General features: G+C 45.4%; 1 protein-coding gene across 9 annotated transcripts in view; it reads right to left on the minus strand.

Moving 5' to 3' along the window:
• Positions 1-2,175: 2,175 nt before the first annotated feature.
• LOC140393260 (gamma-adducin-like) overlaps positions 2,176-27,685 on the minus strand; it is a 308,595-nt gene continuing 283,085 nt past the window's right edge. For 8 of the 9 annotated variants that reach the window (XM_072479530.1, XM_072479533.1, XM_072479535.1 and 5 more), the window contains 5 exons: positions 24,330-24,449; positions 23,641-23,730; positions 20,792-20,915; positions 7,044-7,127; positions 2,176-5,100 (listed from right to left, as the gene is read on the minus strand). In XM_072479530.1, the coding sequence (XP_072335631.1) occupies positions 4,823-5,100; positions 7,044-7,127; positions 20,792-20,915; positions 23,641-23,730; positions 24,330-24,449 (696 nt within the window). In that variant the 3' untranslated portion in view covers positions 2,176-4,822. The remainder of the gene's footprint in view (positions 5,101-7,043; positions 7,128-20,791; positions 20,916-23,640; positions 23,731-24,329; positions 24,450-27,685) is intronic. The other variant, XM_072479538.1, reaches the window with a different exon arrangement.

Here is a 27,685-nt window from a genome sequence, read left to right on the forward strand (position 1 = left end):
AAGCTCTACGGTTGCGGCCTCCGAGTATTTTCTGTTGACCTCCAAGATGGAGTGTGTCAGTTGCTGCCTGGACACCCTCTCTCCCCGTGATGTGTAGGCTATAATCTCTGCCTTCAGTGTCTCCCAGAAACATGGAAGGTGAGACTTCCCCGTTCTGGTTGTTAGTTATGTTTTCGCATATGACCCGTGATATTTTTGGGCAGAAGACCTTGTCGGCCAAGAGGTCCGTGTCCAACCTCCATGCGGGGCGTTGGGCATGGCCTGTTGTCATGCGAGTGTCCCTTTAAGAAAAGTTTTTGTCTTATCACATGGCGTCAGTGATGTCATTTTGTGGGTGGAGCTGTTTTTACTTTCATTTTCAGATTTGATTGCTGTGGACTCAGGGAGAAAGAAGTGTTTTGTTCCTGTCTTTCTATTTTCATTTTAAAGCGTTGTTCCAGTAAAGAACCCATTGATTATAGCTACCTGCTGGTTTGGTAACTTAAAAAGATATAGTTAGCTTTCCGGAAGCGATTAAACTTGCTGGTCAGAATCTCAGGAAAAGCCAGTCTTATTCAAGTGAGAATGCATAGTGCTGGGCCACACACTTGAAAAGGGGTTTTTGGTTTTGAATTGAAACAGTTAAGGGGAAATTCATTAAGTGCTATGCATAGATTACTGTAGCTGTGGGGTATCTCTGTTTGTAATTGATAAAACTTCTTGCAGTCTGTTTATATAAATGTTAACTAAGTTTTTAGAATAAAGCTTGTTTTATTAAAGTGTCTGGGAAGATTGTTGACTCACATCTCACGTGAAGGCTCTTGTGCTCATCCCAGCCAAATTCAACAAAGTTATAGGTCAGGTGAACTCCATAATATGAAAATGAAATGAAATGAAAATCGCTTATTGTCACAAGTAAGCTTCAAATGAAGTTACTGTGAAAAGCCCCTAGTCGCCACATTCCGGCGCCTGTTCGGGGAGGCTGGTACGGGAAGTTACATATACTTTGAAGTTTCTAAATCCTGGCCCATAACACTGTCTCCAACCTCACATCCATGTTACATAGAGCGTGGTTGGAGATGACCATCGTGGAGTATTCCGCTCTGACTATTTCTGGAAGCACTGATTTCCCCACTGCAAAAAAATCGATTCGGGTGTAACCCTTGTGCACAGGTGAAAAGAATGAAAATTCCTTCTCACCGGGGTGTAGGAACCACCATGGGTCCACAATCCCCATCTGTTCCATGAATGCTTCCAATTCCCTAGTCATGCCTGTCTTTCTCCCCGTTCTGGGGTTTGATCGGTCCACCAATAGGTCCGGCATACGGTTTAAGTCCCCCCTATAATCAGTCGGGGATTTCCACCATGGTGTCTTTCTGAAATCCATGCCGTCCCAGTTGGACGCGTACACGTTTACCAGGACCACCAGTGCCCCATCCAGGACACTGCTGGCCATGACGTAACGCCTCCCGGGATCCGTAACTGTCCTTGATGGCGTAAACTTTGTCCTCTTACTAATCAGTTTGCTACCCTCTAGCCCTCATCCCGTAAAATGAGTGGAAGGCCTGTCCCACCCAGCCTTTCATATCCGCAGTCGGTCCTTTTCTCTCAGGTGTGTCTCTTGGAGGAAGACTGTCGGTTTCAAATTTCTCAAATGGGCAAAGACTCTGGATCTTTTCACTGGGCCATTAAGTCCCCTGATATTCCAGGTGATAATCCTGGTGGGAGGGTTTGTCCCCCCCCACTTCCTGTGGGATCAGCCATACTTACCTCGTGGACGAGCCCCGACACTCCGGGGTTTCCTGTTGTTCCACAAATCTGACTTTTACTACTTGCTGTATGTAGAGAATACTGAATGGAGATGACAGATTTAGGAAATTGCAGGAGTACACCAACTTAACAGTTAATATACTGATTGATGTCATGTGCTTTGTTTTTCAGATAGTACTAACAATTAACTTGACAGAAACATGCAAGAACTGATGGCATCATAGCTATATATCCTGGCAACCTAAACAATCCATGGGGTTAAATAATTGTTGGGTTTACCAGTTAAGTTTCTTCTTGTATTGTGAACACATTTCGATCTGCATTCTGAACAAACTTAAAATCTCATGCAAGGCAGAAAAGGCTTTCATTATTATCTCATTGTTTAGAGACAAGTTATATTTTCATACATAGGCAAAGATAAGACAATTTTTGGTGTTTTTATATATGTAGGTATTTAATTTTTCATAGAGCAAGTAAGCTGCTATACAGAGTGCCATTTCTTTTACATTCTTCCATAAGCAGATTCCAGGTTTTGAAATGCTCCAAAGATTTAGATGCTTTACAGAATTTCAAAAATATAAGAAAGCAATGGAATTTGTCAGAATATAATTTAAAAAGGACATTATATCACATAATTAGGGCTTAAATTGGAGAGTAAGGTTATTGGAAAATTGTCCCATAAGATACAAATCATAAGATTTCTAAAATGGGATACTGTACTTCCACATTAAAAAATACTGTTTATTTGTGGATTTTACAATGATTTGCCACACATTTAAAAGAAATTTTGTTAAGCATTTTCCACAGGACAATGGGTTGCTGCACGTGTACATGTATGTGTGTGTATAGTGCTAACAAGGTGCAACAGGGTCAATTACTCATTTTAAAGCAATGCATAGCTGCATAAATTATGCAGACAGGAGTTCGCCCCCACCCACCAAAAAAAGTTACCAGAAGCACAAAGCTTGGAAAACTACTCCTTAAACAGGTAATACAAAAAGTTTATGTTTTTAAACTAAAGTTTAACTACTTGTTTAATCTTTCCAGTACATATTAGTGTTGATGTTGTGTTGTTCCCTTTCAGAGATGCATTGCTGTAGCCCAATCCTATATCCTCAAACCTTCCAACGACTCCAATTCCATTTATCAACATACAGTATTCAGAATCAAACTACCATTCACATTGCTATTTGGGATTCAGATCACGGACCCCAATGCTAGTGGTTTAATTTATCTATTCTTTTTAATAACTCATGTAGTGGCTTTCTCAGTGTCCAAGCTTAACTCGTGAATTTAAACATTCCACAAAATTTACTTTTACAGGTTTTTTGCTGACACCTACCATGAAAATATTAGTTGTAAAAATATTAGTAACAGAAGCTATTAATCAGGTAAACCTATCTTCTTCAGCAAACCGATAGGGGTGTATATATGGAGAAACTATTCTGAGATTACAATATTTAAATCTTTTTAAAGTTTTTATGCTTACAAAAATACCATCCTTCAGTCATTCCAAAACAAAAAATCAAATTAAAAATACATTTCCCCCCTCTCAACATTATCATTTTGTTCAGCAGAAGCACATGGGGTTCACACCACAGAAGTAGGAAATGGAGAATACACAGCAAATTTCTGATCACAACTTAAAGAAACTGTTCAAATGCATCCATAATTATTAATTTCTCCATCTTTCAACAAGTTAAAAATTTAACTGCACGTTCCACAGTACACGAGAAACCACTTTGTATCAAATGGATTACAAGTAACAATAAAAGAGAACATCACAATATAAATGATATATTTTCAAAGAGGTTCTCTTGATAATTAACTTTTGCTCCTGATTGATGTTTTGTAAAAAATGAGTTTGTTTGCCAAATACTCATTCAAATATTAGTGTAGGAACTAACATATCTCGAGTAAACTTGCTGAAAATGGGACAAAAAAAATGGCCATATTAGATACCAGTCTTAAATTGGGGATACTTAATGGAACGAAGTGTAAACCAGCTTAAATCAACAGATCAAACTCCATGGGCAAGCCAAGTGAGCATGTTCCATCTAGTAGCTTGCAAAATCAAATGCCACAAGATATGGGCTCATGCCGACAATACAGAGGCTGTTTTTAAATCACCAGGTGTCTCTGGGGTTAAAGATAGAGGTGTAGAGGGGGAAAAATGGGTCAATCAAAATAGTTGGGTGACTCAGAAGATGTGGGCACTGGTTTTGGTATTGTGTTCTAGCTTAATTTTCTAGATCATGCATCTAAAATGTTATTTTCATGCCTTTTTTTCCTTTTAACAACTTTATACAAGCTGTGACAGTTCCAAAAAAATCAACTGCTGTAATACCACTTATTTGTTATAATCTCAATCCTTCCCCCAACACAATCTCATTGCACACCCTGCCTTTCCCTTTTTGGTAGCATTATTTCTCCTTCATTTGGTTGCCTCATGTAGTATTCACTTAGGATTAAATCACTAGTAAGTTTTGTATCACCAAAAAGTGCAGTATAGCTTTTTAAAAAAGAACAAAAACACTATCAACATGACTCCAGTTTTGTATAATTGAGTCCATTAATATTAGAACTATGACATGCCTGGTATAACTCAGGTATACTAGAGTGAGGAAGTCTTTATTCTGTCATTAGACTCATATATTGCATGCTAGTAACATCTTGTAGTATTAAAATTTTAAGATAGAAAGTTGTCATTAATGGATTAAATCATCTGTGTTTAATGTATAAAATTTCCACATTTCAGTGGATAGATGTAGTGAGATGAGTTTATTTTAAAAAGATTAAAATAAATTCCACAGTATAACCGTTCCAAGTCTAGGATTCACTAGAACGTGATTTAATTTTGGCAAAAGGTTAATTACTAAACAAACTTGCAATAAAATGTTTTGATGCCAGATTAATAACCCCTATATAGATTTGGCCTTTTCTTCTATTCTAGGTCAGTGCACAGTTAACTGACATTTAGCACATTTAGCCGAGGAACATGTCAGTATCAAGCATTAAAAATTGACACATCTGACCAACATTTTAGTTGTGCAACACTCCTGCTTCTACATCATTATGCTTCTACTTTTTCCTTCTTTTTGTTCTTTTTCAAAAATGATGGCGTGCGGAATTTCTTTTTCTTCTTTGAGGGGGATTTTGACGGAGACCCTTCAGGTGAAAGGGTATCACTGGCATTCAGATCGATCTTTTCTGTTGTCTTGATGGTTATTTCCACACTCTCCACAGTGCTGGTTGTTAACTGGCTGATTCGTTTTGTCACATCTTCTGCTAAAGCTTGTCCATCTTCCTTTCCTCCATTCACCACTACTGTTGGCATGGTGCTTTCTGAGGCTGAATGATTATGAATTTGAAAGTTAAAATATCAATAAGAGTTTTTATTTTAACCATTATCCATTCATTCATGTGAAATGAGTGTTACAACAGAGCTAACATTTATTGCCCTTTATGTAGCCTTTTTGGTAATCTATAAATCTGTGTCCTCTGATTCTCCACTATTCCATCAATGAGAATAGTTTTTCCCTTATGTACTCTGACTAGACCCTTCATGATTTTAAACGTCTCCATGACATCTCATAACTTTCTCTGCCTCAAGAACATCCAACCTGCTCCAATATCTCCACATAACTGAAGTCCCTCATCCCTGAAACTATTCTTCTAAATCTTTTCTGCAACCTCATTAAAACTTTCACACCCTAAAGTGCGATGCCCAGCCATGGACTCCAGTTAAAACCGAACCTTTAACTTCATTGCTTTTGTATTCTATGCCTCTGTTTATAAAGTTCAGGATACCATAAACCTTTTGAACCTCCCTTAGACCTTCAATGATTTGTGCACATATATCCCAAGGTTTCCTTGATCCTGCATCTTTTATATCGCCTCTCATTATTCCCATCAAAACTGCATCACTTTGCACTTCTCTGCGTTAAATTGTATTTGCCACCTGTCCATTCCGCCAGCCTGTCTATGATTCACTCTGGGTCTGGAGTCACATATAGATGAGACCACATTCCTTTCCGAAGGCACATTATTGAATAAGATTTTCCTCCCAACAATTTGGAATAAACATGATTATTACTGATGCAAGCTTTTTCTTCCCTTCCAGATTTATTTAACAAATTAACATCTGACTGCTGCCACTGTGAGGTTTGAATTCATGTCTACAGATTATTACTAGATATGAGATTACTAAACCCATAACATAACCATTATGCTACCTTTTACCTTTCATTCACTTTTATATATTTAAAGTGGTATTAGAATACCGTTCATGGTTTAACCAGAATGATCAAAATTGTGTGACTGCAAGAAGGGGAAATTATTTGGTGTGTGTTTGTCATGAAGATTGTGCTAGAAGGCATACGAAAGAAAACAAAACAGAAATTCCAATTTATTTATCCAGGTTGTCTAGCCTTGGGTAAATTAGTATAATTTCCCTATTGGAAATGGTCTAAATGATAAATTAAAGAGTACAAGGAAGACAACTTATTGATAAAATGGAAACAAAATAGCATGCCTGAACTATGAGTGTAGGATGCTCACTCTGAGGTTAGATAAATTTTTGAGGAAGAGGAATGTACTCTTTATAAAGAATAACTTAGTTCCATTCGCTCTGTAGTTTTCTTTGAATTTCCTCTACTGCAACACTAAATATAAATGTTTGCCTCCTATTACTTATTGAAGTCAATGCACTAATATATTGCACTGCACGGATATATGGCACAGTACCAATGATGCCAGTGTTATATTCAAGTCAATTAAACTAATCTTCAACGTAATATAGGAATAACTGGGCAGCACGGTGGCACAGTGGTTAGCACTGCTGCCTCAATGCCAAGGACCCCGGGTTCAATTCCAGCCTTGGGTCACTGCCTGTGTGGAGTTTGCACGTTTTCCTTGTGTCTGTGTGGGTTTCCTCTGGGTGCTCCGGTCTCCTCCCACAGTCCAAAGATGTGCAGGTTAGGTGGATTGGCTATGCTAAATTGTCCCTTAATATTCAAAATAAATGTGTAGGTTAGGTTGGGGGGGGTTGTTGGGATAGGGAGGGGAAGTGAGCTTGGATGGATTACTCTTTCAGACGGTCAGTGCAGGCTCGATAAGTCGAATGGCCTCCTTCTGCACTGTGGGGTTCTATGATTCTATGAACTGTATATATTATACTCTAATACTTTGAGAAAGATGCAATAATAAGAGAAACAGAAGGTTGTAAATGGTGAAGACACATGAATGCCACCAGGAGTGCAAATGATTAATGAATTACACTTGAAGTGTCCCACCTTCGAATTTTGCTGGTATGGCTTGTGGGGATTGAGGTGGTGATAACGCAGAACCATCATCTGATGTTAGTTCTTGTTCAGTATCTGTAGGAAAAGTTAGTTTTTCTTTGCTTTAATGGTGTTAAAATACTACATGCAATGCAAAGGACTCATGCCATTTTAGTACAAACTAAAATATACTTTGTTTACAAAATAAATGTAAAATGTACAGCCAGCAACATTGTCATTTAGTATGGCAAAGTTAATTTTGCTTTTTTGTTTCATGGAATACCAAATGTAGGAGGCGATGGGAGAATGCAACTAAAAGCAGTATTAGTTTCATCTGAATAGGATAGCAAGTTAACCGAAAATGAAGTGGGTTACATTTTCCGACAGACTATTTTTGAATAAACTACATCCTGTTTCTTCATTCACACATCTCACCCTAAATATTTAATACAAAATTAATTAAAATATTCTTCAGCCTGATGATGGTGACTTATGCCAGACATGGTTCCAGAAAAGCGGCAGCCTTGTGTGTCTATGCCCAGGTGTTCATTCTTCCATATGACAGCCTGAGCTAGGAGTGAAAACAGGTTTTGGACAATGATGGGGGGGGGGAAGTGAACAACAATCAAACTGTAATCTGTCCTCTCACAATCTCCAGATGCAGTGTCCAACGGACAGCAATTAAGCATACTTTAGTCTGGCTACTTTTTTCATTTCTCTGGCCGAGACACGCACAAGGCAATTGTTGTATTTCTATTGCTGCTCCAGCTTAAAATAGGCAATTCAGTAAACATCAAGGGTCTGTGCCATCAGGCAAACCCATTCATTTTTTGCATTGTTTTGATATTTTTTAAACTTAAGTATGGCAGTTACATTCATTAGGTCATTTGGTATGCAACACTGCATAGAACAGAAGTGTTATGGCCAAGATGGAAGTTAGAAAAAAGTAACAGTTTAAGGAAAAATAAATATTCACAGTACTGGGATATCATGAGAACATAGGCAGGGGAAAACATTTGTACAGACAGTATAGTTGATTGCTGGGAAGTATGTTTCCCGTAGTGTTTATGTGTTGTAATCTGTTTTAATACATGTTGGTAATAAAATACATTTAAAAAAAAAAATCAAGGGAACATAGGCTCAGACTGCTTAGTGAGCGAATTTCTTGTATGAAACAAGCATCCATTTTTTTTTTTGCAATAATGAAAATTGCTGGAACTATTTACACCATTTCACATACCACACAATCGTATTAGCCTCCAGGAATATTCTACCTAATAAAGGTATTGCAGCCTTGGTTTTAGTTTCCTGTCATGCAACAGAAAAACCCCATGGAAAAATTTGACCACCATAATGACAATGATAACAATATGGCTGCCAATGGTATAACACATGGGAAAGTTTAATAACTTGATTGTTGGCTGGAGGATAGGGTGGTGGTGGGTGGGGGAAGAATTTGCAACAGACTATGGGCGCGAGTCAGTGACCACGTTGCGCCTGGTGTGGATCTGGGCATGCCGGATGACTAGCAGGAGGGCAAAATCGGGATTCGTGCCATTTTGTGATTCCCCCGGCTCGCTCCCGATGGTGAGTTCTGGATTTCGCCCCAAAATGGCAGGAATATCATCAAGCCTAATTTGCATTCATTTCAATCTCATTAATTAGATTGAAGTCAAATTCAGTGGTCTCCGGGGAATTACCCGACTCCCCAGCGAGAAGACACGCAGGCGTCGTTTAATACTCCTTTTCAAAAACGTAAAGCTGGCGCGATGGCTGCTGAGTGGAACTGAGGAAGCAAGTAGCCCTTTCCATTTACCAGCATGCAGCTCAAGGAGCTGCTGCCCCAGTACTCGGAGGGAGTGGGGGCCCTTTAGGGGGGTTGGGGTTGTTCGAGGGGTCGGTGGGTGGGGGGGTGCTAGAGCATTCCAGGTCAGGGCTCACCCCTGGCCATTGGGGGGGGGGGGGGGGGAAATGTGAGAGGCTTTGCATCTGTGAGGCCTTCAAACCATCTTTAAATATTGTGGAGACCCATAACAGAGGCAATCATAGCTGCAGCCTGTCCTACCAAACTCTCCCAAGACAGAGCCATACTGCAGTTTCCATCTTGAAATTCAATTTCACTCCCTTTGGCTGTGAGCAGCCTCTAGCATCTCAGGCAAACCCAGTAATTTTTTAAATTGTTAAGTAACATTCATTTCTTTAAATAAATTTAGTGTACCCAATTCATTTTTTCCAATTAAGGGGCAATTTATCGCGGTCAATCCACTTAGCCTGCACATCTTTGGGTTGTGGGGGCGAAACCCACGCAAACACGGGGAGAATGTGCAAATTCCACACGGAGTGACCCAGAGCCGGGATCGAACCTGGGACTTTGGCGCCGAGAGACTACAGGGCTAACCCACTGCGCTGCCCTTAAGTAACATTCATTAGAAGAGCTGGTACGCAACACTACATTGAACAGACGTTTTATGGCTGAAGGCTAAAACAAATAACGGTTTAGCCTCGTTAGTTGCAAGAGCACTTCATGCTACTGAACTCTCAAAGGCACAGGTGCCATGTCTGAGAGGATGATTAGTGGACTATATGTCCAACAACCTTTGCTGCCTGAACAATGCGCCTGAACTCGAGGAGCGTCAACACCATAGATGCAGCTCCAACAATCAATCACTAAAGAGCAGGACTTCATCACTGAGGATCCTCTCGCAGCCAAAGGGTAAGTGTCTGGATGAGCACAGCCTCCCTAATGTTCCTGGCAGAGGTCTGGGATCTAGGGGCTCCTGATGTCGCCAGGGCTGAGGGTGCAGAGCAAGGTTGTCAGTACAACCTCCCTCATGGTAAGGGTGAGGGAGGCTTGATTTGATTTGAAGGTCCCGGGATGGAAGCCTGAACAGTCTGTCAGTTTCCCTTCTTCTCCAATTCCTTCGGGATAAAAGAAATGTTCGCGGCTGTAGATCCACGGTGGCTGCTCTCGCTGTGCTTGTGGCAGCCAAGGCAGGTAGGTGCTGAAGATGGCAGCAACACCAATGCAGGGTGGAGGCCTCACCACATGTGCAGGGGGCCATTGCACATCCTGAAGATCCGGCCACCCATCAAGCCGAGGAGGGGGCCAAAAGGAAAAGATAGCGATGGCCCAAGGTGTCGTTTGTCCTTCCATGAACTGACAGACAGCATCACAAGAGGGAGACAGTGTGGTATCTGTGCCAACATCCTCGTGGCATGACACCCCGTGGAGGAAGAGGACCCCTGTTCCCGGTGGCTGTGAAGGTCACTGAAGCCCTAAACTTCTTAAAAAAAAAATTTTTTATTAAAGGTTTTCATAACATATCAATAACAAAATGAAAAAGTAATCCAACAGGGTTAAGTACAAAACACAGTCCAGAAAAGCAACCCTCCATACCCCCCTCCCCCCTGTACATGAATAATAAATTAACATTAACACCCCGACTTAATACAACAAGTATATACACCCTCTCAGACCCTCCAGTGTAAATAACAAAAACAAAAAATAAAGTAACCCCCCCCCCCCCCGCCCCGAGTTGCTGCTGCCATTGACCAATGTCTACCGTTCTGCCAGGAAGTCTAAGAACGGTTGCGACCGCCTAAAGAACCCTTGTACCGACCCTCTCAAGGCGAATTTCACCCTCTTCAACTTAATAAACCCCGCCATATCGTTGATCCAGGATTCCACGCTTGGGGGCCTCGCATCCTTCCACTGAAGAAGAATCCTTCGCCGGGCTGCCAGGGACGCAAAGGCCAGAATACCGGCCTCTCGCCTCCTGCACTCCCGGCTCCTCTGCCACCCCAAATATTGCGAGCCCCCAGCCCGGTTTGACCCTGGATCGTACCACCCTCGACACCGTCCTCGCTATGCCCTTCCAAAATTCCTGCAGCGCTGGGCATGCCCAGAACATATGGGTGTGATTTGCTGGGCTCCCTGAGCACCTAACATACCTGTCCTCACCCCCAAAAAACCGGCTCATCCTTGTCCCGGTCATGTGTGCCCTGTGCAGCACCTTTAACTGTATGAGGCTGAGCCTCGCGCACGATGAGGAAGAGTTCACCCTCCCCAGGGCATCTGCCCACGTCCCTTCCTCAATTTCCTCTCCCAACTCCTCCTCCCACTTACCTTTTACCTCCACCATCGAGGCCTCCTCCTCCATCACCTGGTAAGTTTCTGAGATCTTCACCCCCCCCCCCCCCCGCCACCTCCCCCGAGAGCACCCTGTCCTGTACTGTGTGTGGCCGTAGCCGCGGAGAAGCCCTAAGCTTCTATGCTACCAGGTCATTCCAGGGCTCTAGTGGGGACCTGTATGGCACATCTTAGTCATTGTGCCACAGGTGCATCTGGATGCCCAGGCATCAGACTATATCACTTATCACTTTTGATCTGGATGCAGGCCCACCAAGATGCCGGGCTGCAGGATTTGCCGCCATCGGCGAGATGCCCCAGGGGGCCATCGATCGTACGCATGTCACCCTTGAGCAGGGACTTCCCTATATTAACAGGAAGGTGTTCCACAGCCTGAATGTTCAGATGGTGTGCAACCTTCCCCACAGAATCATGCATGTGTATACCCACTATCCTGGGAGCTTGCTTGACACCTACATCTTTGAGGATCACCCCAGGATGACAGGTTGGTTTGTGGGGGACAAGGGATACCAGCTGAGGACATAGCTGATGACCCTGGTGCGGAGGCCTGAGGCGGAGACCCGATACAGTGAGGCCCAAGCTGGCACCCGTGCGGTCATTGAGCCGTGCATCCGGCTGCTCAAGATGTAGTTCAGATGCCTTGACTGCTCTGGTGGTGCTCTGCAGTACATCCTCCAGAGGGACCCCTGCTTTGTGGTGGTCTGCTGTGCCCTCCACAATCTGGCAGAGCAGTAGGGTGACATGCTGGAGGAGGGGAAGCTGGAGGCAGAGAGATATGCAGCTTCATCCGAGTGGAAGGCAGTGGACCAGGAGAGGCTGGAGGAAGACCCCGAGGAGGAACCGGAGCATGGAGGACATGTTGCGGCAAAGGTGTGACAACCGACATGTCAATCAAGGATCAAGGAAGCCCCTCATCGCCTCCAGATTTTCCTAGGACGAGGCTGTGTCTGTCAGCTCTACAACCCCCCCCCTCTCTTTTCTCGCCTCCCCTACCCCTTTCTTCACTCCCCCACCCCTTTCCTTCGGGACAGCACGGTAGCACAGTGGTTAACACAATTGCTTCACAGCTTCAGGGTCCCAGGTTCAATTTCCGGCTTGAGTCACTGTCTGTGCGGAGTCTGCGCGTTCTCCCTGTGCCTGCGTGGGTTTCCTCCCACAATCCAAAGATGGGCAGGTTAGGTGGATTGGCCATGCTAAATTGCCTTTAGTGTCCAAAAATGTTAGGTGGGGTTACTGGGTTATGAGAATAGGGTGAAAGCGTGGGCTTAAGTGGGGTGCTCTTTTCAAGGGCCGGTGCAGACTCGATAGGCTGAATGATCTCCTTCTGCACGGTAAATCCTATGAACCCCAACCCATCCCTTTCCTTCCCCCTGCTCCCCATCACACTACCTCTCCCCGGTCATCCTGTTTCCGTCTCCAAGAATCTGTGTAACATCAATCCAGGGTGGTCACCGTCAGCGGGTCACTATACAGGAGAGTGATTATCCCTCCTTCGCAGAATCTCAAAGTCTGGCTCCTGTCTTTCTGCGGACAGGGCACTCATACCCATCCTCTAAACGGAGTCTGCATCGGGGGCTTTTGATCTTGGACAGCTGTGCCGGGGGGGGGGGGGGGGGGGGGGAGGGGAGGGGAGGAGATGGTGCGGGCAGGCCCACTGTGAAGATTAACGTGAGAGGCGTCATATGCATCAGGTGTGACATGTTTTAATAGTGAACATTTTAATGTGGCAGAATTCCATTCCCCCTAGCTGCAGAGAGTGACCTCACAAGTGCCCACTCGGTGCTGTTCAGTCTTCTTGACCCATTTTTACTAAGCGGCCTACCTTTGCGACCCAAGCCGGCTGTGCATCGCGACCTACGCGGCCCAAGCCAGCCGACCTTCACAAACCAAGCCGGCTAATCTTCGCGACCCATGCTAGCCGACCTTCGCTTTGTTCTCACCCTTAATGCAACAGGTGAGCTTGTTTGGTCCTCACAATCTCACTTGCTTTGTCATTTAATGTTACATTTGTGCTAAGGACTTCAGCTAATAATTTAAGTTCTCGCTGCATCCTTTGAAAAAAAAATCAAGGTTTGTTCTCAAACTTGCCATCCTTAGTCTTCAAATGCCTTTGACGTTTTGAGGGTTTTAAACTTTCATTTGCCAGTATTTCCCTGCAAATAACACACAAAGTTTTTGCACCCTGATTTGTATTGGCACAATTAATAAAGGCATATTTCAAGAAATCGTCTTTATACTGCTTTGTTCTCGATTTCAGCTCCTTAAAAAATTAAAAAAAAAAAAAAAAAGAGTACCCAATTATTTTTTTCCAATTAAGGGCAATTTAGCGTGGCCAATCCACCTAACCAGTACATCTTTGGGTTGTGGAGGTGAAACCCACGTAGACACGGGGAGAATGTTCAAACTCCACACGGACAGTGACCCAGGGCCAGGATTCAAACCCAGGTCCTCAGTGCTGTAGTCCCAGTGCTAACCACTGCGCTGCCCTGATTTGAGCTTCTTAATGGGCTGTTCATCAGAGGCCCTGGAGCTCACACCAGCACTGCTTTGTCCTGCGTGGATTCTCACAAGTTCTTTCCAACAGATTCAGTTGTGAGATCCGGCCTGTTTATGTCTCTGGCCCTCTCTTCCTTATTCCAAAATGATCCATCTTCAGTTCTTCACACAGTTCTGTTGCTTACTTGCTGGAGCTAAATAATGGAGAATCTCTCCTCTGTGATTTTGCGCCCAGAGAATGTGAAGACAACTGCTGTTTCTCTCGGATGTTCCTGCCTCCACCTTCTATGATTCAGCAGCCGTGCAGCGGTCACCAGATAGTTCCTCTGAAGCCTGTCCCCACGGGGTGCGTGACCTGCTCTCTGTCGTTGCTTCTGGCTGGAAGGCACCATCGATTTAAAAATCAATCTGGTCCTGGGACAGCATGATGTCAGGAGGAGGCGGTCTGCCCCGCTGGACTCCGGGCTTGCGCACTGCTAGATCCGGCTGAGGGGGCCGGGCACACATGTCCAGGGTCGGCATTCTTGAAAGCCAGTCAATGCCGACATTTTTAAAAGCCAGTCGTGGCCATTGGTAATTTCTTCCCACGATCGGGGTGACCAATCGCACCATGATCCTCCCGATACCCGGCGACCCACGCACGGGGTGGTCTAGTGCTACATGTAGGTATGTCACCAGGATGCACATCAGGGGTGGCGGCAGCCTGCTGTTTTCCGCACCCTGTGGCATTTGATGCCTTTGGCGACTGTCCTCTGCAGTGCCTGGACCAGAAGGCCCCAGCTGATATATGTCACAGACTTCGCAGGACATCCTGTTCTGCCTCTGCCCTGAGTTGCGCCAGTGCCAGCAGGGGGAAGGAGGGGAGGCTGGAATTCAGAAGGACTGGAGACCGCCAAAATCTCCTTGGTGGCAGACCCTGGGTTGGCCTCCAGCGCTTTCTCCTCCCTGAAAGTACCCGTAAGGCCCTGGGTGACCTCCATAGGATTGAGCTAAAGAAGCCCGAGTCATCTGGGCTCTGCCAGTCCTGGAGGAACCCGATTGTCTGCACCATGGTGTCGACACCCTCAGTGACATCATGCTCCAGGGTTTCCAGTGTGGTCACCACCGTAGCAGTGTTGGCCTCGGTGCTGCGCATTGTCAGCACCTTCTGCTCCTGAAGGCTTTGGGACTCCCAATCGGCCTTGCAGTCGTTGGAATGCACTGACACCTCCTCCTGAGTCTCATGGCTCTGGCCTATCATCTGCACCAGCTCAGGAAGAACCTTGTCCAGAGACTCGACGGTTGGCTGGGACCCAGCTGTGTCGTGGGATCCAGCAGACCTCCGACTGCTGTCTGTCTCGGATGTTCCAGCCGCCATCTGCTATGCATCAGCAGCTGCGCAGCAGTCACCAGATAGTTCCTCTGAAGCTTGTCCACTAATGTCGGGCATGGAGATGTGTGCCTCAGCGCTGGTGGAAGGTGTGGCTGATAGCTGTGCCGCTGTTCTCCTGGGAGCTCACCTCTGAGGTGTTCTCTTGGGTGAAGGGAGGGACTACAACTCTGAAAGGCCCTTCAGACGACGATCCTGCAAGACAATTGACATGTGGTAAGTGAAAGGGAAAGGTTAATTTTGTGGGACATCAACAACTCACTTGATACAGGTCATGTGGGTGAAGGGGCAGTTGATCTTCACCTCTCTGGCGCAGGCCAACCTGTCGGTCACTGCTCTCTCCTCGGGCAATCCCACTATCTCCAGGGCCCTTTCCTCATAGTGGGCGAGGACTCGGATCTCTGGGATTCCTCCCCTACCTTTGCCCTTTTCCCTCCAGACATGAAGGAGTTGTGCTGCTGGGTGCCAGGGGTTTCTGAGGAACAAGTTTGAAGATTGGCTATGGGGAGGTTCGAGGTGTCAGCCAGTCAATTCGGTGGGGGTTTGGGAATTTGAGAGGTGGCAAGTGGAACTGATGCCAGGAGAGAGGTGGTAACTTACCCTCGCAGCTCGTTGGATGCAGTTTGTCTTCTTCCGACATTAGACGGCGGTCCTCCTGGTCATGCTGCCCGCACTCACTGCAGCTGTCACTGCTTCCTTGGTGACATTGATAACTCTGTTGCTGGTTCTCCAACCAACTCGGGGAAACAGGGTGCACCCTACCTCTCATCCGCGGCGTTGAGAAGCCTGGTCAGTTCAGCATCACCAAAGGGAGGAACAGGTCTGCACGCTGCCATGCTCATGCTTTGACTGGGAGTGAGTGGTGAGGGAGCGCTTAAAAGTAGCTCCCCTCCTTTTAGCGACGAGAAGCTGAGGCGTGAGGCAAATCGGATGGCGGAGGTGCTAGGAATGGCAAGTTTGACATGGGGGCTCATTTATGGCCCTATGTGCCATTAAGTACAGACCACGATCTCACCAACACGGCTGCCGAGAAACACCCCAACAAACGTGGGGAAAGCAGACTTTAAACTTTTTTCCGCTAAATCACAAGTGGAGGGAACTAGACATACATACATTTCAGACTGTACAAGGTTTTGAAGGGAATTCATGTTTTTCTCTTGGATTGGGACATCAGTCATAAATCTGAGACCTACTAATCGATGACTGCCAATGTCATCCATTACTAACGCTTGCAAAAAATATAAATTCACTTCCTCCCAAATGTAATGAAAATTAGTTCGATAAATAAAATTTACAAGGCTCATTAAACTACTTTTCCCACATAATGGTCTGGTGAAGACATGGACAACTTTGAATAGCTTTTTGTCATCAAGATCACCTTTTGGTTCAAAAGTAACTATACTTGCAGCAATCTTCAAATGTAACCATTAAAATTAGTTAACGCTAATTAAATTAGCAACCATCTTCAACTGGCTCAGGGGTTCTCATTCTCATTCTCAATTTTACCAGCCACCATTTAAGTCACTGCTACCAATTATCCTTATTTTTAATTTAAAAAAAAAATGTTACAGGACTCTTGCCAGTTGATTGCTAGTTAACACTGGTTGTGCATACTGCTGGGGAGTGTGTGTGTATACAGCTGGGAGTGTGTATACTGCTGGGAGTGTGTGTGTGTGTATGTGTGTGTATATATATATATACTGCTGGGAGTGTGTATACTGCTGGGAGTGTGTGTATACTGATGGGAGTGTGTATACTGCTGGGAGTGTGTGTGTGTGTGTGTGTGTGTGTGTGCATACTGCTGGGAGTGTGCATACTGCTGGGAGTGTGTATATTGCCGGGAGTGTGTATACTGCCGGGTGTGTGTGTGTGTGTGTGTGTGTGTGTACTGCTGGGAGTGTGTATACTGCTGGGAATGTGTATACGGCTGGGAGTGTGTGTACTGCTGAGCGTGTGTGTACTGCCGGGCGTGTGTGTACTGCCGGGCGTGTGCGTATTGCCGGGCGTGTGTGTACCGCCGGGCGTGTGTGTACTGCCGGGCGTGTGTGTACTGCCGGGCGTGTGTGTACTGCCGGGCGTGTGTGTACTGCCGGGCGTGTGTGTACTGCCGGGCGTGTGTGTACTGCCGGGCGTGTGTGTACTGCCGGGCGTGTGTGTACTGCCGGGCGTGTGTGTACTGCCGGGCGTGTGTGTACTGCCGGGCGTGTGTGTACTGCCGGGCGTGTGTGTACTGCCGGGCGTGTGTGTACTGCCGGGCGTGTGTGTACTGCCGGGCGTGTGTGTGCTGCTGGGTGTGTGTGCGCTGCTGGGAGTGTAATGTGGGAGGATAATAATAATAATCTTTATTGTCACAAGTATGCTTACATTAACACTGCAATGAAGTTACTGTGAAAAGTCCCCAAAATATGGTAAACAACTAAACTAAAGATTTGACCTATCAAATGAGGAGCAAACAACTGGTGCGCATTTGCACAATTAAAGAATAGCTCAACATTCTGTGTTTAGAAATTTAGTATTAAGCATTTGGGTTATATTATGAGACTGTCATAAAAATGTTCTTCCAGGCCTTTAACTCTTTAACTTCTTTCTATCTAAACAATTTCATCCATAATGTTAAAACTTTGATGCAACATTGTTTAGAATTATGGGCAGTTGAGGAGAAGGAGATAAAGATAAAGGGGAACTCTTTATTTTTTCAAATAAATATTTTTATTCTCCATTTTCTTCAGAATTTGCACCCCGCCGACAAACGGTAAACAGTAACGAATACCATGTCAATCCCCTTATCAACAACAACGATCCCATCCTCCCACCACCCAAAACAACGATCCACCTGACAATATATGCATCAAATAAAACAAACCCTCCCAAGGTGGAAAAAAAAAGGAAAAAGAAAAAGGAATCAGGAATCGCCTATGGTCACCATTGACATATACAGTCCACCCCACAACTCCCCGCACCCCCCCCCCCCTAATAATCAAAGCCATCCAATCCCCGAATAAGTACCGCAAATGATACCCATGAATTGTAGAGACCCCCCCCCCCCCGCCCCCAGAAGCCTCCCCTCCAGGACTTCCTCTTGTAAACTGCCCTCCCCCCCACCCAACCTCTGTTCCTTCTCCCAACTTTTCACCCCGGCTCGAATCACCGAACCTGATCTACCAGCCCCTCCCCCCACCTCACTCCCGTTCACTGGCCGGCTTAAACCGGCCAGCGTGGAGGCCCCCGCCCAGTCCCAGGAAAACCAAGAAATCCCCTTTAGCACACAACCCCCGCATACACACCCAAGCCCCAAAGAACCATCATTGCAAATGGAAGTCCACCTCTTCCCTTGTCCAAATATATACGGTGTCGACTCATTTAGTACATACACCAACACGCAGTGAAAAAATAAAGTTACATGAGCAACATCGGTACACGACCATTTCTCAATTCGGCCACAGTCCTTCTGCCTTCGCAAACTCCTCCGCTGCTTCCGACCTCCCAAAATAAAAGTCCTTGGATTTGTATTTCACCCTCAACTTCGCTGGATATACTATGCCGCACTGCACCTTGCTGATGAACAGTGCCTTCTTCACCTGGCTGAAGACAGCCCGCCTCCTCGCCAGCTCCACCGTAAAGTCCTGGTATATGCGTATACCAGCTCCAGCCCACTGCACCACCCGCTTCTGCTTTGCCCACAGGACTTTCTCCTTCAGAGAAACAGAGTTACTACTCTTGGTGGCTCAGTCGCCTTTGGTATAGGCCTCCACGATCGATGTGTCTGATCCAGTTCATATCCCCCTCCCCCAATAGCTTCGCCAACATTGTGGCAAAATACACCCCTTCGGGCAGACCCACAATCCTCAGACTCTGTCGCCTGGATCTGTTTTCCAGGTCTTCCATTTTGGCTCACACACCCTTGTTGGTCTCTATCACCCTCCGCAACTCCTTCCCCATCGAGGTGAGTTGATCACTGTGCTGCGATAATGCCTCTTCCACTTCCTTCGGTGTCTCACCTTGCTCCCGCACCTCCGCCGCTGCGCTGGATACCGTAGCCCTCACCGGGGCAATCGCCTCCTCCACCAGCACTTTCAATACCGCCCCCATCTCCTTCTTCAGCGCTTCCATGTGCTTTGTGAACTGTTTTTCCAAGTTCCACAGCCATCACCTTGGTCGTTTCCACTGCTGTGAGCGATGCGGCCTCCCCAGGTGCTCCAGCCTCCGCTTTCCTTACAGTTCCTGTGCTGAATTTTTCACTCCCAGGCGGACTTCTGTTAACCCCCTTTTTCACGACCTTTTTTCTCCCAAACTTGGACATTTCTCCTCCCTGTGCCTTCTTACAGGCTTTTCAGCCTCCGTTGCCTCCGGGACCGTGTGTTAAAACTCCAAAATTCCTTTTCCCGAGCGGGAGCCCTCCAGTACGTGGCTGCATCACGCCCGCCGTCACCGGAAGTCAAGGGAGGGGGGAGAGAGACGTCTCTTTATTGTAGTGCCTTTCACACACACCCAGAAAGGTGATCAATTAATTACTTATAGTCATGCAAGTATAGTCATGTTATGTCAGGAATCAGTACAACCAAATTGTGCACAGAACGTTCCCACAAATCTTAAAAATGCTACTCTATTTTTGTGATATTGATTTGTAGACAAATAATGGCCAGAAGATAATGGAAAACCCCCATTCTTGTTCAATATTGCCATGAAATGATTTAAGTCTATTCTTGATGCACGAATCCATGGAGTCAAATACAAGTAGTTTCCACTTCCCACGGAAGATATTAAAGGTCATGTTTGCTCCAGATTGGGATAAGTGGCAAGTCGAGCATCATTCTGTTCATGACTATTCAATGTGAGGGGGGTCATAGGGATGAGCTCTGCCTCGAGATCAAATGCTCCTGACAAGAATAGAAGTTCATTGCTGTGAGAAATTGGGCAGAGATGAAGTGGCCCCTATTAACAGGAACCTGGAGGGATTCTAGTAGCACATGGTAGGTGTTGCAAATTGATTTGAGAGCACGTTTGTGTGTGTTGGGTAGGGGTTCTCCAGAAAAATAGTAATTTCAACCATGTGTTCAGATTTTCTTACCCAACTGAGCTTCTTCACTTGCTTCTCAAAGTTAACTTGACAGACTGCAGGTCAATCGATAACCGGGCAGATGCAGACTACTGTTGAATATGGATCCGGATCTCCTCCCCCGAATTAGACAAGCCTCTCTCTTATCGTGCACTCACTTGCTTGCCCTTTCTCTTTTTCTACTCCAAGCCCCTCTTTCCCCTCCCCTTTCCTTCATGCACACGCTGCCTTTGCCTATTTCGCCACTGTTCCTTCCCCCTCTTCCCACCACCCTCCACAACTATCCTCCTCAGTACCCTATATGGTACCATCCAATATCAGTAGGTGGACAGAGGAGCAGCGATCTAAAACACATTCTTAATTGAAGCTGGAATACAAGTGAGGGGAAACATTGTGAGCAATAGAACTCAGGGTGGAGGGGGAGAAGGCTGCCATTGTGGACATAGATGTCCTTTCGTACATCTGGAGTTTCAATTCTCCAGAATTTCGTAGGTTAGGATCCAATCAACGTCCTAAATAAACCAGGAAACAAATATTAACGAGAGCCTACATGGGACATTTAGATTAGTTAACCACAAGAGGTCACTGTTTCCAAGTTATCCAAAGGCAACAACTTTGTTTCTTTCCCATACTCAACACAGAAATTTCTGCATGTAATCAAGGCCTTCATTTAAAAAAAAAGATTTTACCGTCCAATCCTTGTTGCTTCCGTTCAATTATTTTTTTGTATTCCTCCAATTCGCACTCATTTAAGTAACTGAATGGGTTAGGTGGACCTGGTGGCAACTGGTCTTCGATTTCCAACTGCACGTGCTGAGAAGTAAATTTACATAATTAATTTTAGGTTTCAGTAGTGGTGGAGGATTTTAACTATCACACAATTCTCAGAAAATTCAGACAGTTTGATGCAAGCTTTCTAATATATAACCAATGATTGTATCTTTGTGCAAGAGACAATTTACTATCACTTCCTTTCTCAGTCAATAAAACATAGAAGTACGACTTTAACTAAGCTAATTATTACCATTCAAAATAACCTAGGGGCATCCTAACAGCAATGACACTGAAGCGCGAAACCAGTTCAAATTCCAGTGCTCAAATCATACATATGGTATTCTGGCTCCCTCGGCTAGTTGAATGATTTGCAAAGGACAAATCCTTCCCCTATCACACAAGTATAGCTCACTTGATTGACAAATAATCATTTTTTATAGTTTCTGTGGAAATGTCTAGCAATTAGACAGTATCACCAGTATGCATGCAGGGGGCTAACACAAGTATGGGGAGATCAAAGAATTAAATTTAGAGATTAAAATATTTTTAATTTGAGCTGTAAACCATCCTAACAACATGCTAATTAAATCCTTTTCTGTTAGCATTCATTCTGCTTTTGGTTCAGTGCTACATTAGAAATTAATAGAACCGTAGAATGTTAAAGCACAGGAGTCTATTTGGCACAGTGGCTATGCCATCCATTACTAGAACTCAAAACAAATCCTACTGTTGTTCCCTCGCTCACCACCAACCATCTCCCATACAATATCTTGTTCTGCTTCAAAGATTGATATGTTGATATAATTTTCCTTAATAATGCAATGACTACTGCCTCAATTTCTTTCTGTTGTAATAGCTTTGTATGTAAAGAATTTTCTCAACCTCATTCCTCACTGAATTTTAACTTGAAGAGGTGTCACGACTCTCCATAAGAAATTGTCTTGTATTAGTCACCATCAAAACCCTTCATAATTCCATAATCATTCATTAAATATTCTCTTCACTTTCTCGGTTCCCATGGAAATAGTCCTCGGCACAATTCCCTCGATCGGCAACAAGTGCTCTCCTGCCAGTGGGAAAACCAGAGCGATTCCTTTTTAAAAAATAAATTTAGAGTACTCAATTCATTTTTTCCAATTAAGGGGCAATTTAGCGTGGCCCATCCACCTACCCTGCACATGTGGGTTGTGGGGGCAAAACGCACACAAACACGGAGAGAATGTGCAAATTTCACATGGACAGTGACCCAGAGCCAGGATCAAACCTGGGACCTCGGCGCTGTGAGGCAGCAGTGCTGACCACTGCGCCACCATGCTGCCCTAACCAGAGTGATTCCTGCTGGCTCTAAGAGCGACACCAACATGCCATTCCATTGCACTTAGGAAATGATTGACCCTCAATCAGCTTTTCAGTGCCACTCCCAAGGTTCTCGCTGGAACTGAGGGGGGTGGGACATAATTCCGCTGACGGGTCCCATTCCTCAGAGAACAAGGCAAGGCCATGCTAAATTGCCCGTTAATTGGAAAAATAAATATTTTTTTAAAATGGCGCCCTCATCAGCAAAAAGAAACCCTCCCAGGTCACCCTCCTATGAACATGCGGGCTTCTCCCCCCCACAATTGTTGGAGCACTCATCACCATTCTCCACCCCCCCCCCCAAACATCGGAGGCTCTCATCACCATTCCCCCCAAATCACCATTAGCATTGGCGTTTCCTCTCTTCTCCCCCAGCCACCAACCTGACAGTGCCATGGCCCTCTCCCTGTGGGGTATGAATATTCACTGAGGGGGGCTTCATGTATTTAAATGAAGTTCAGGCCCTCGTCATATAAATTGTAGGTACAATTCACTGCTACGGTAAAGTGTTCTCTCTTTAATCTTTAACTCTTTAGTACAGAGCTGCTGAAAAAAAAGACGTGCTGTTGAAACTGTTTATCTTGCACCCATCAGGACAGGTGCAAGAATGCCAAATTTCAAAGAGAACAATTTATACTGCATGAGAAAAGGAGGCCTGATTGGTTAAGGTGTTGCTGTGGCAAATGGGAGCCATTATCGCCCCTGTTCGCATTAGGAATACTTGCCATACTCAATGAACCTGTGCTTGCAAAACGCAGAATATACATCAAATGTTAGATATGATTCTGCGATTTGGCAGCATTTGCTGAACAATCCAGAATATATCACACTAACAACCAATTTAAGATGATCAGTCATGCTCGCACGTATGCTTGTTAGTTATTTGCTACATATATTCATATGCATGGATCTGTCCTCTGCAGGCAAAAAGAATATGTCCAGACATTTCACCTCTTTTGAATGAACAAAAACACGGAAGGACAATAGCTCCCTGATGCACATGCCATGGCAACAAATCCATCAAACGACTTGCCAACCAATCATCATGCGTTTCCTTATGCCGTATAAATTGTTGTTCCCTTTGATATTTGGCACTTTGATACCAGCCCTGATGAGTCCAAGATGAAAAGCTTTGACAGCAAGTCTCATTTTCCAACACTACTCAAGTTCTCTCTTTGCTTTAGTCAGTCTGCATAAAATAAAATGGAGCTTTTATGATGCCCAAACTGGCAATTTTGACATTGGCTTTAATGCAAATAGATAATAGTTACCACTTTGTGGCAGATACAAACAGCTGTCTATTTTAAATGTGGACGTTTTAATGGTGAGAACTATAACTATTTGTACTAACAGAAACACCACAAATTGAAGGAAAAATTCCAAATTGAGACATATGATCCAACTATACCGGAGTGCTTTTCTTTTCTATAACAATACCAGCCAGCAATTGTGACTGTGGCCCCGCAGTCTTCATGTCATATCGATTCTGCTCACGAATCTGGAACAAAAACAATTAGTCAGTCCTTGGTTCAGACATGCTGTACATGTCAGGAAACATGACACTGTAAATATTAAACATCTTTGACCTCATCAAAGTGTTTCATGCGATTATTTTACCTTCAATTAAAACCATCTGGCCTTCAGCAGATTGGTGAAAAGATGTTATTCTGAAAAGTTCAAAGGGTTTGGAAGAACTTTTCACCCCAAATACATAAAACTGCACAAACAGTGCACATTAATTATACAATTATGACCCAATTCTAAATTCTACACAAATGGAATCCATAAAAACAATAACTATCACTTAATAAAAACACAAAATGAACACTTTTAATATATTCCTTATCCTCAGACTGTGCTTTGGCATGTAACTAAGTCACTGAAGTTAAAAGTTTATAGGCAATTTGGCTTTCTGTTGTCCTACTTGCCAGATGCAAGTGAGGCAATCCAAAAACTTCGTTTCTGTACCCGGTAACTTTGGAAGCAGTAAGACTACTTTAACTAGAAGTATCTTCCCTTAAATGATATTGTGGTTATATTTACGAAAATATTCTTATGTGGAACCAGATGCAACAATTAAATAGCCACAAGGTTTACCTTGTTTCTCCTATCATGGACTTCACGTGGATCTGTGTTTAATGGAACAAACTGATTAGGATCTTCTATCTTGATTGGTGTTCCACTACTGTTTTTTGAAGTGCTGTCTGCCTTTTTCCACTGAAAAAAGATAAAAATCTCTACCTAATTCTTGGAGAAATAATGACAAGGCTAACATTGGTAGAAATGACAAGGTTAACAGCGGTCGCTGACATGTAAATATGACAACTTCTAATGACCGCAATTGAATGCCGAAATCAGAAAGTTGCTATCCAACATGTTCTGCTCTTCCAAAATCTGCATGATTAAGACTTTTCACCAAAAAAACCACCATTCAAATATATTGACAAAGGGTCATCTGGACTCGAAACGTTAGCTCTTTTCTCTCCCCACAGATGCTGCCAGACCTGCTGAGATTTTCTAGCATTTTCTTTTTGGTTTCATATTCCAGTATCCGCAGTAATTTGTTTTATTCAAATATATTGAATGGCCTGAACATGCTACATCTACCATATATCTGTATACATATATGCACACAAACTAGATTAACCAGAAAAATGACTTGTCCATTTTTGTCCAAGTGTTCTTTTAATGGTATGGCAAGCCTGGATTACTACAACACAAACTGTGTGGCACTTTTATAAGTGCTGAGTCTCATTATTTCAGCTGTAATTATTGGTGTGGTTTTTAAAAAGTTAACAAAAATCTTAACTCTCTCCTAATTTAATCCCCTATTCTTTCTTTATTTCTCTTTCAGTATCTGATTTGACATCAAATTCAAAATTGTGGTACTTCCTAGTTCAGACTGCAAATTACTTTGGTGCTTGCCTTACTAACGCAAGTCCTTGATGTTCTACATTTTCAAACCCCAGTCAGTGGGCAATTGCAACAAACAAAAATCTAACCCAACGTATAAATCAGTGGACAACTTACCCTGGTGCACCCAAATGATCTTCATGGGTATGTGGAGGCCTTGATAATTAAAAATCTATTTTTGGCCACTGATTTTCGAGTAATAAGGCTGGGTCTCTGTGATGCTGTCAATCCTGCACATTATAATGCACTATCCCATCCACCATAGTATCAGTAAGAGGGTGCTTAACATTAATTATTCCTTGCAATAACATTCAGCAAAGTTTCGGAGTGGAAGGGTGGCGATGGGGTAGTTAATGGAGATAATCAGAGATACATTGATGAGATAGGATGGCATTAGAGGTTGCTGCATACCTAGGAGAGCAAGAGGCCAGAGCTACAGGTAGATATTTTGATGGGGGTGGGGAACATAGGGACACAGAATTTGAAGCAAGTTCAGGAAAGGGATATAAAGGGCACGATCTTCTGGCCTCGCTGCACTTGCACGCAAGCAAAATGAGGCCGGTGAATAGCAGGCGCCAGCCAGTTTGCGATGCAACCGGCCCGCTCCCGTAGGTGAAATTGGGATCTTGCCTTAGCGTGGTAAGAAACCACCTATCACCACTTAAGCCCCATTTCCATACAATTAATGAGAGCCACCCCTTATCCAACGGTCTCCTGTCATTCAGCGGCCTCCCCAGCAAGTACTCACGATGGCGCCGATTAGTACTCCTTTTGAAAAACGTAAACCTGGCAGAAGGGCTTCTATGAGGAGCTGAGGAAGCGAGTAGCCATCTTTGCTCACAGGCAAAGAGCCTGAGGGCGGTGGGTTTGCTGCCCCAGTGCTTGGCGGGAGGATCCTCCGCAGAAGTGGGCTGCCATGGGTCGGGGGAGCGCTGGGGGGGGGGGATGGGCAATCGGGGGGGGCAACCACACGTGGCACCACCATGCCAAGACCTGGCCGTATGTACCCGTTCCGGGGCAACTCTTGTCCCTGCCCATCTGCCCCATTGTCTCCCCATAAGCCGAGGCCTCTGGCCGTGCAGCTGAAGGCGATAGCCTTTCGGGAATTGGCAATCGGCCAGGAGTACGTGGGCAGGGCATTCCGAGTAGGGTGGTGGGAGGAGAGATCAGTGAGGGAATGGAGGGTTCCTTGGTGGGAGCCACTGTTTGTCAGTCAAACGCCCTCTCCCAATGCGTAACAGATATTGAACGCTATGGCAGGGATGTATGATGCATAACTTGCCCTGGTGGTGCTGATGCTACGTGATGAGGCCAGATGCCGGAGAAGGCGGCAGCAGGAGTGCCTTCAGATGCTCGAGGCAGCGTCTCATGTGCTGGACCCCGCCCCACACTCTGAGGACCCGGCCGCCCATAAGGCCAGGGAAGGACCCAGAGAGGTAGTCCCGCAACCTCCAAAGGTGTACAGGCATCGCTGGACCTTGGAACAAATGACGGACAGCGCATGCCGCAGGAAGCTCCGCCTCAACAAGGGGACGGTGCGCCACCTGTGCCATATCCTCACGGACTTGGCACCATGAGGAGGACACCTGTTCCCAGTGGCCATCAAGGTCACTGCAGCCCTGAACTTTTACGTCATTCCAGGGCTTGAGCGGCGACCTGTGTGGTATCTCACAGGCCAAAGCCCACAGGTATCCTGTATGCCCGGGCGGAATAGTACATTATCTTTGACATGGACCAGGCTCTGCTGTTGCCGGGATGCCCCAGGTCCAGGGGTCATAGATGCCATGCATGTCGCACTGCACTCACCGCACCATCTGGGGGTGCCCTATGTTAACAGAAAGGGGTTCCAACCTATGAACATACAACTCTGTTTGCGACCATCAGACGAAGATAATGCACGTGTGTGCACGCTTCTTGGGGAGTGTGCATGACAACCACATCCTGGGCCAGTCGGTCATCCCTGCCATCTTTGAGGAGCACCCCAGGGTGGACGGCTCTTGGGGGATAACGGATATCCGCTGAGGACCTGGTCCAGTATGGAGGCCGGAGACTGAAGTGGATACCCGGCACAACCAGCCCTATGCAGTCGCCCGGGGTGTCATTGAGCGGTGCATCGGACTCCTCAAGATGCGGTTCCGATGCCTCAACCGCTCGGGTGGTGCCCTGCAGTACACCGCCCGGAGGATCGCCTGCCTTGTTGCGTCTGCTGTGACCTCAACAGCCTGGCACAGCAGCGGGGCGATGAGCTGGAGGTTGGTGTCAAGGAACATGTGGCCACCTCCGAAGAGGAAGAGCACGAGGATGATGAGGCGGCGCTGGACCAGCAGTAGCTGGAGACCGAGGCCGGGAGGGACCGGAGGCTGCAGGACAGGCGGCAGCAGTGAGGGACTGGCAAGCCCCGAGGGCCAGAGAGGCCCTCATACTCTCCCGCTTCGTCTGGGACGTGGCCTGGTCTGTCATCGCAACCTTACCCACCCATCACCCCCATTTCACACCCTCCCAGGGTATGTGTCACATCACTCCAGGGTGCTGGGTCTGTG

The sequence above is a fragment of the Scyliorhinus torazame genome, chromosome 16 (genome assembly GCF_047496885.1).
Source record: "Scyliorhinus torazame isolate Kashiwa2021f chromosome 16, sScyTor2.1, whole genome shotgun sequence".
Taxonomy (NCBI): domain Eukaryota; kingdom Metazoa; phylum Chordata; class Chondrichthyes; order Carcharhiniformes; family Scyliorhinidae; genus Scyliorhinus; species Scyliorhinus torazame.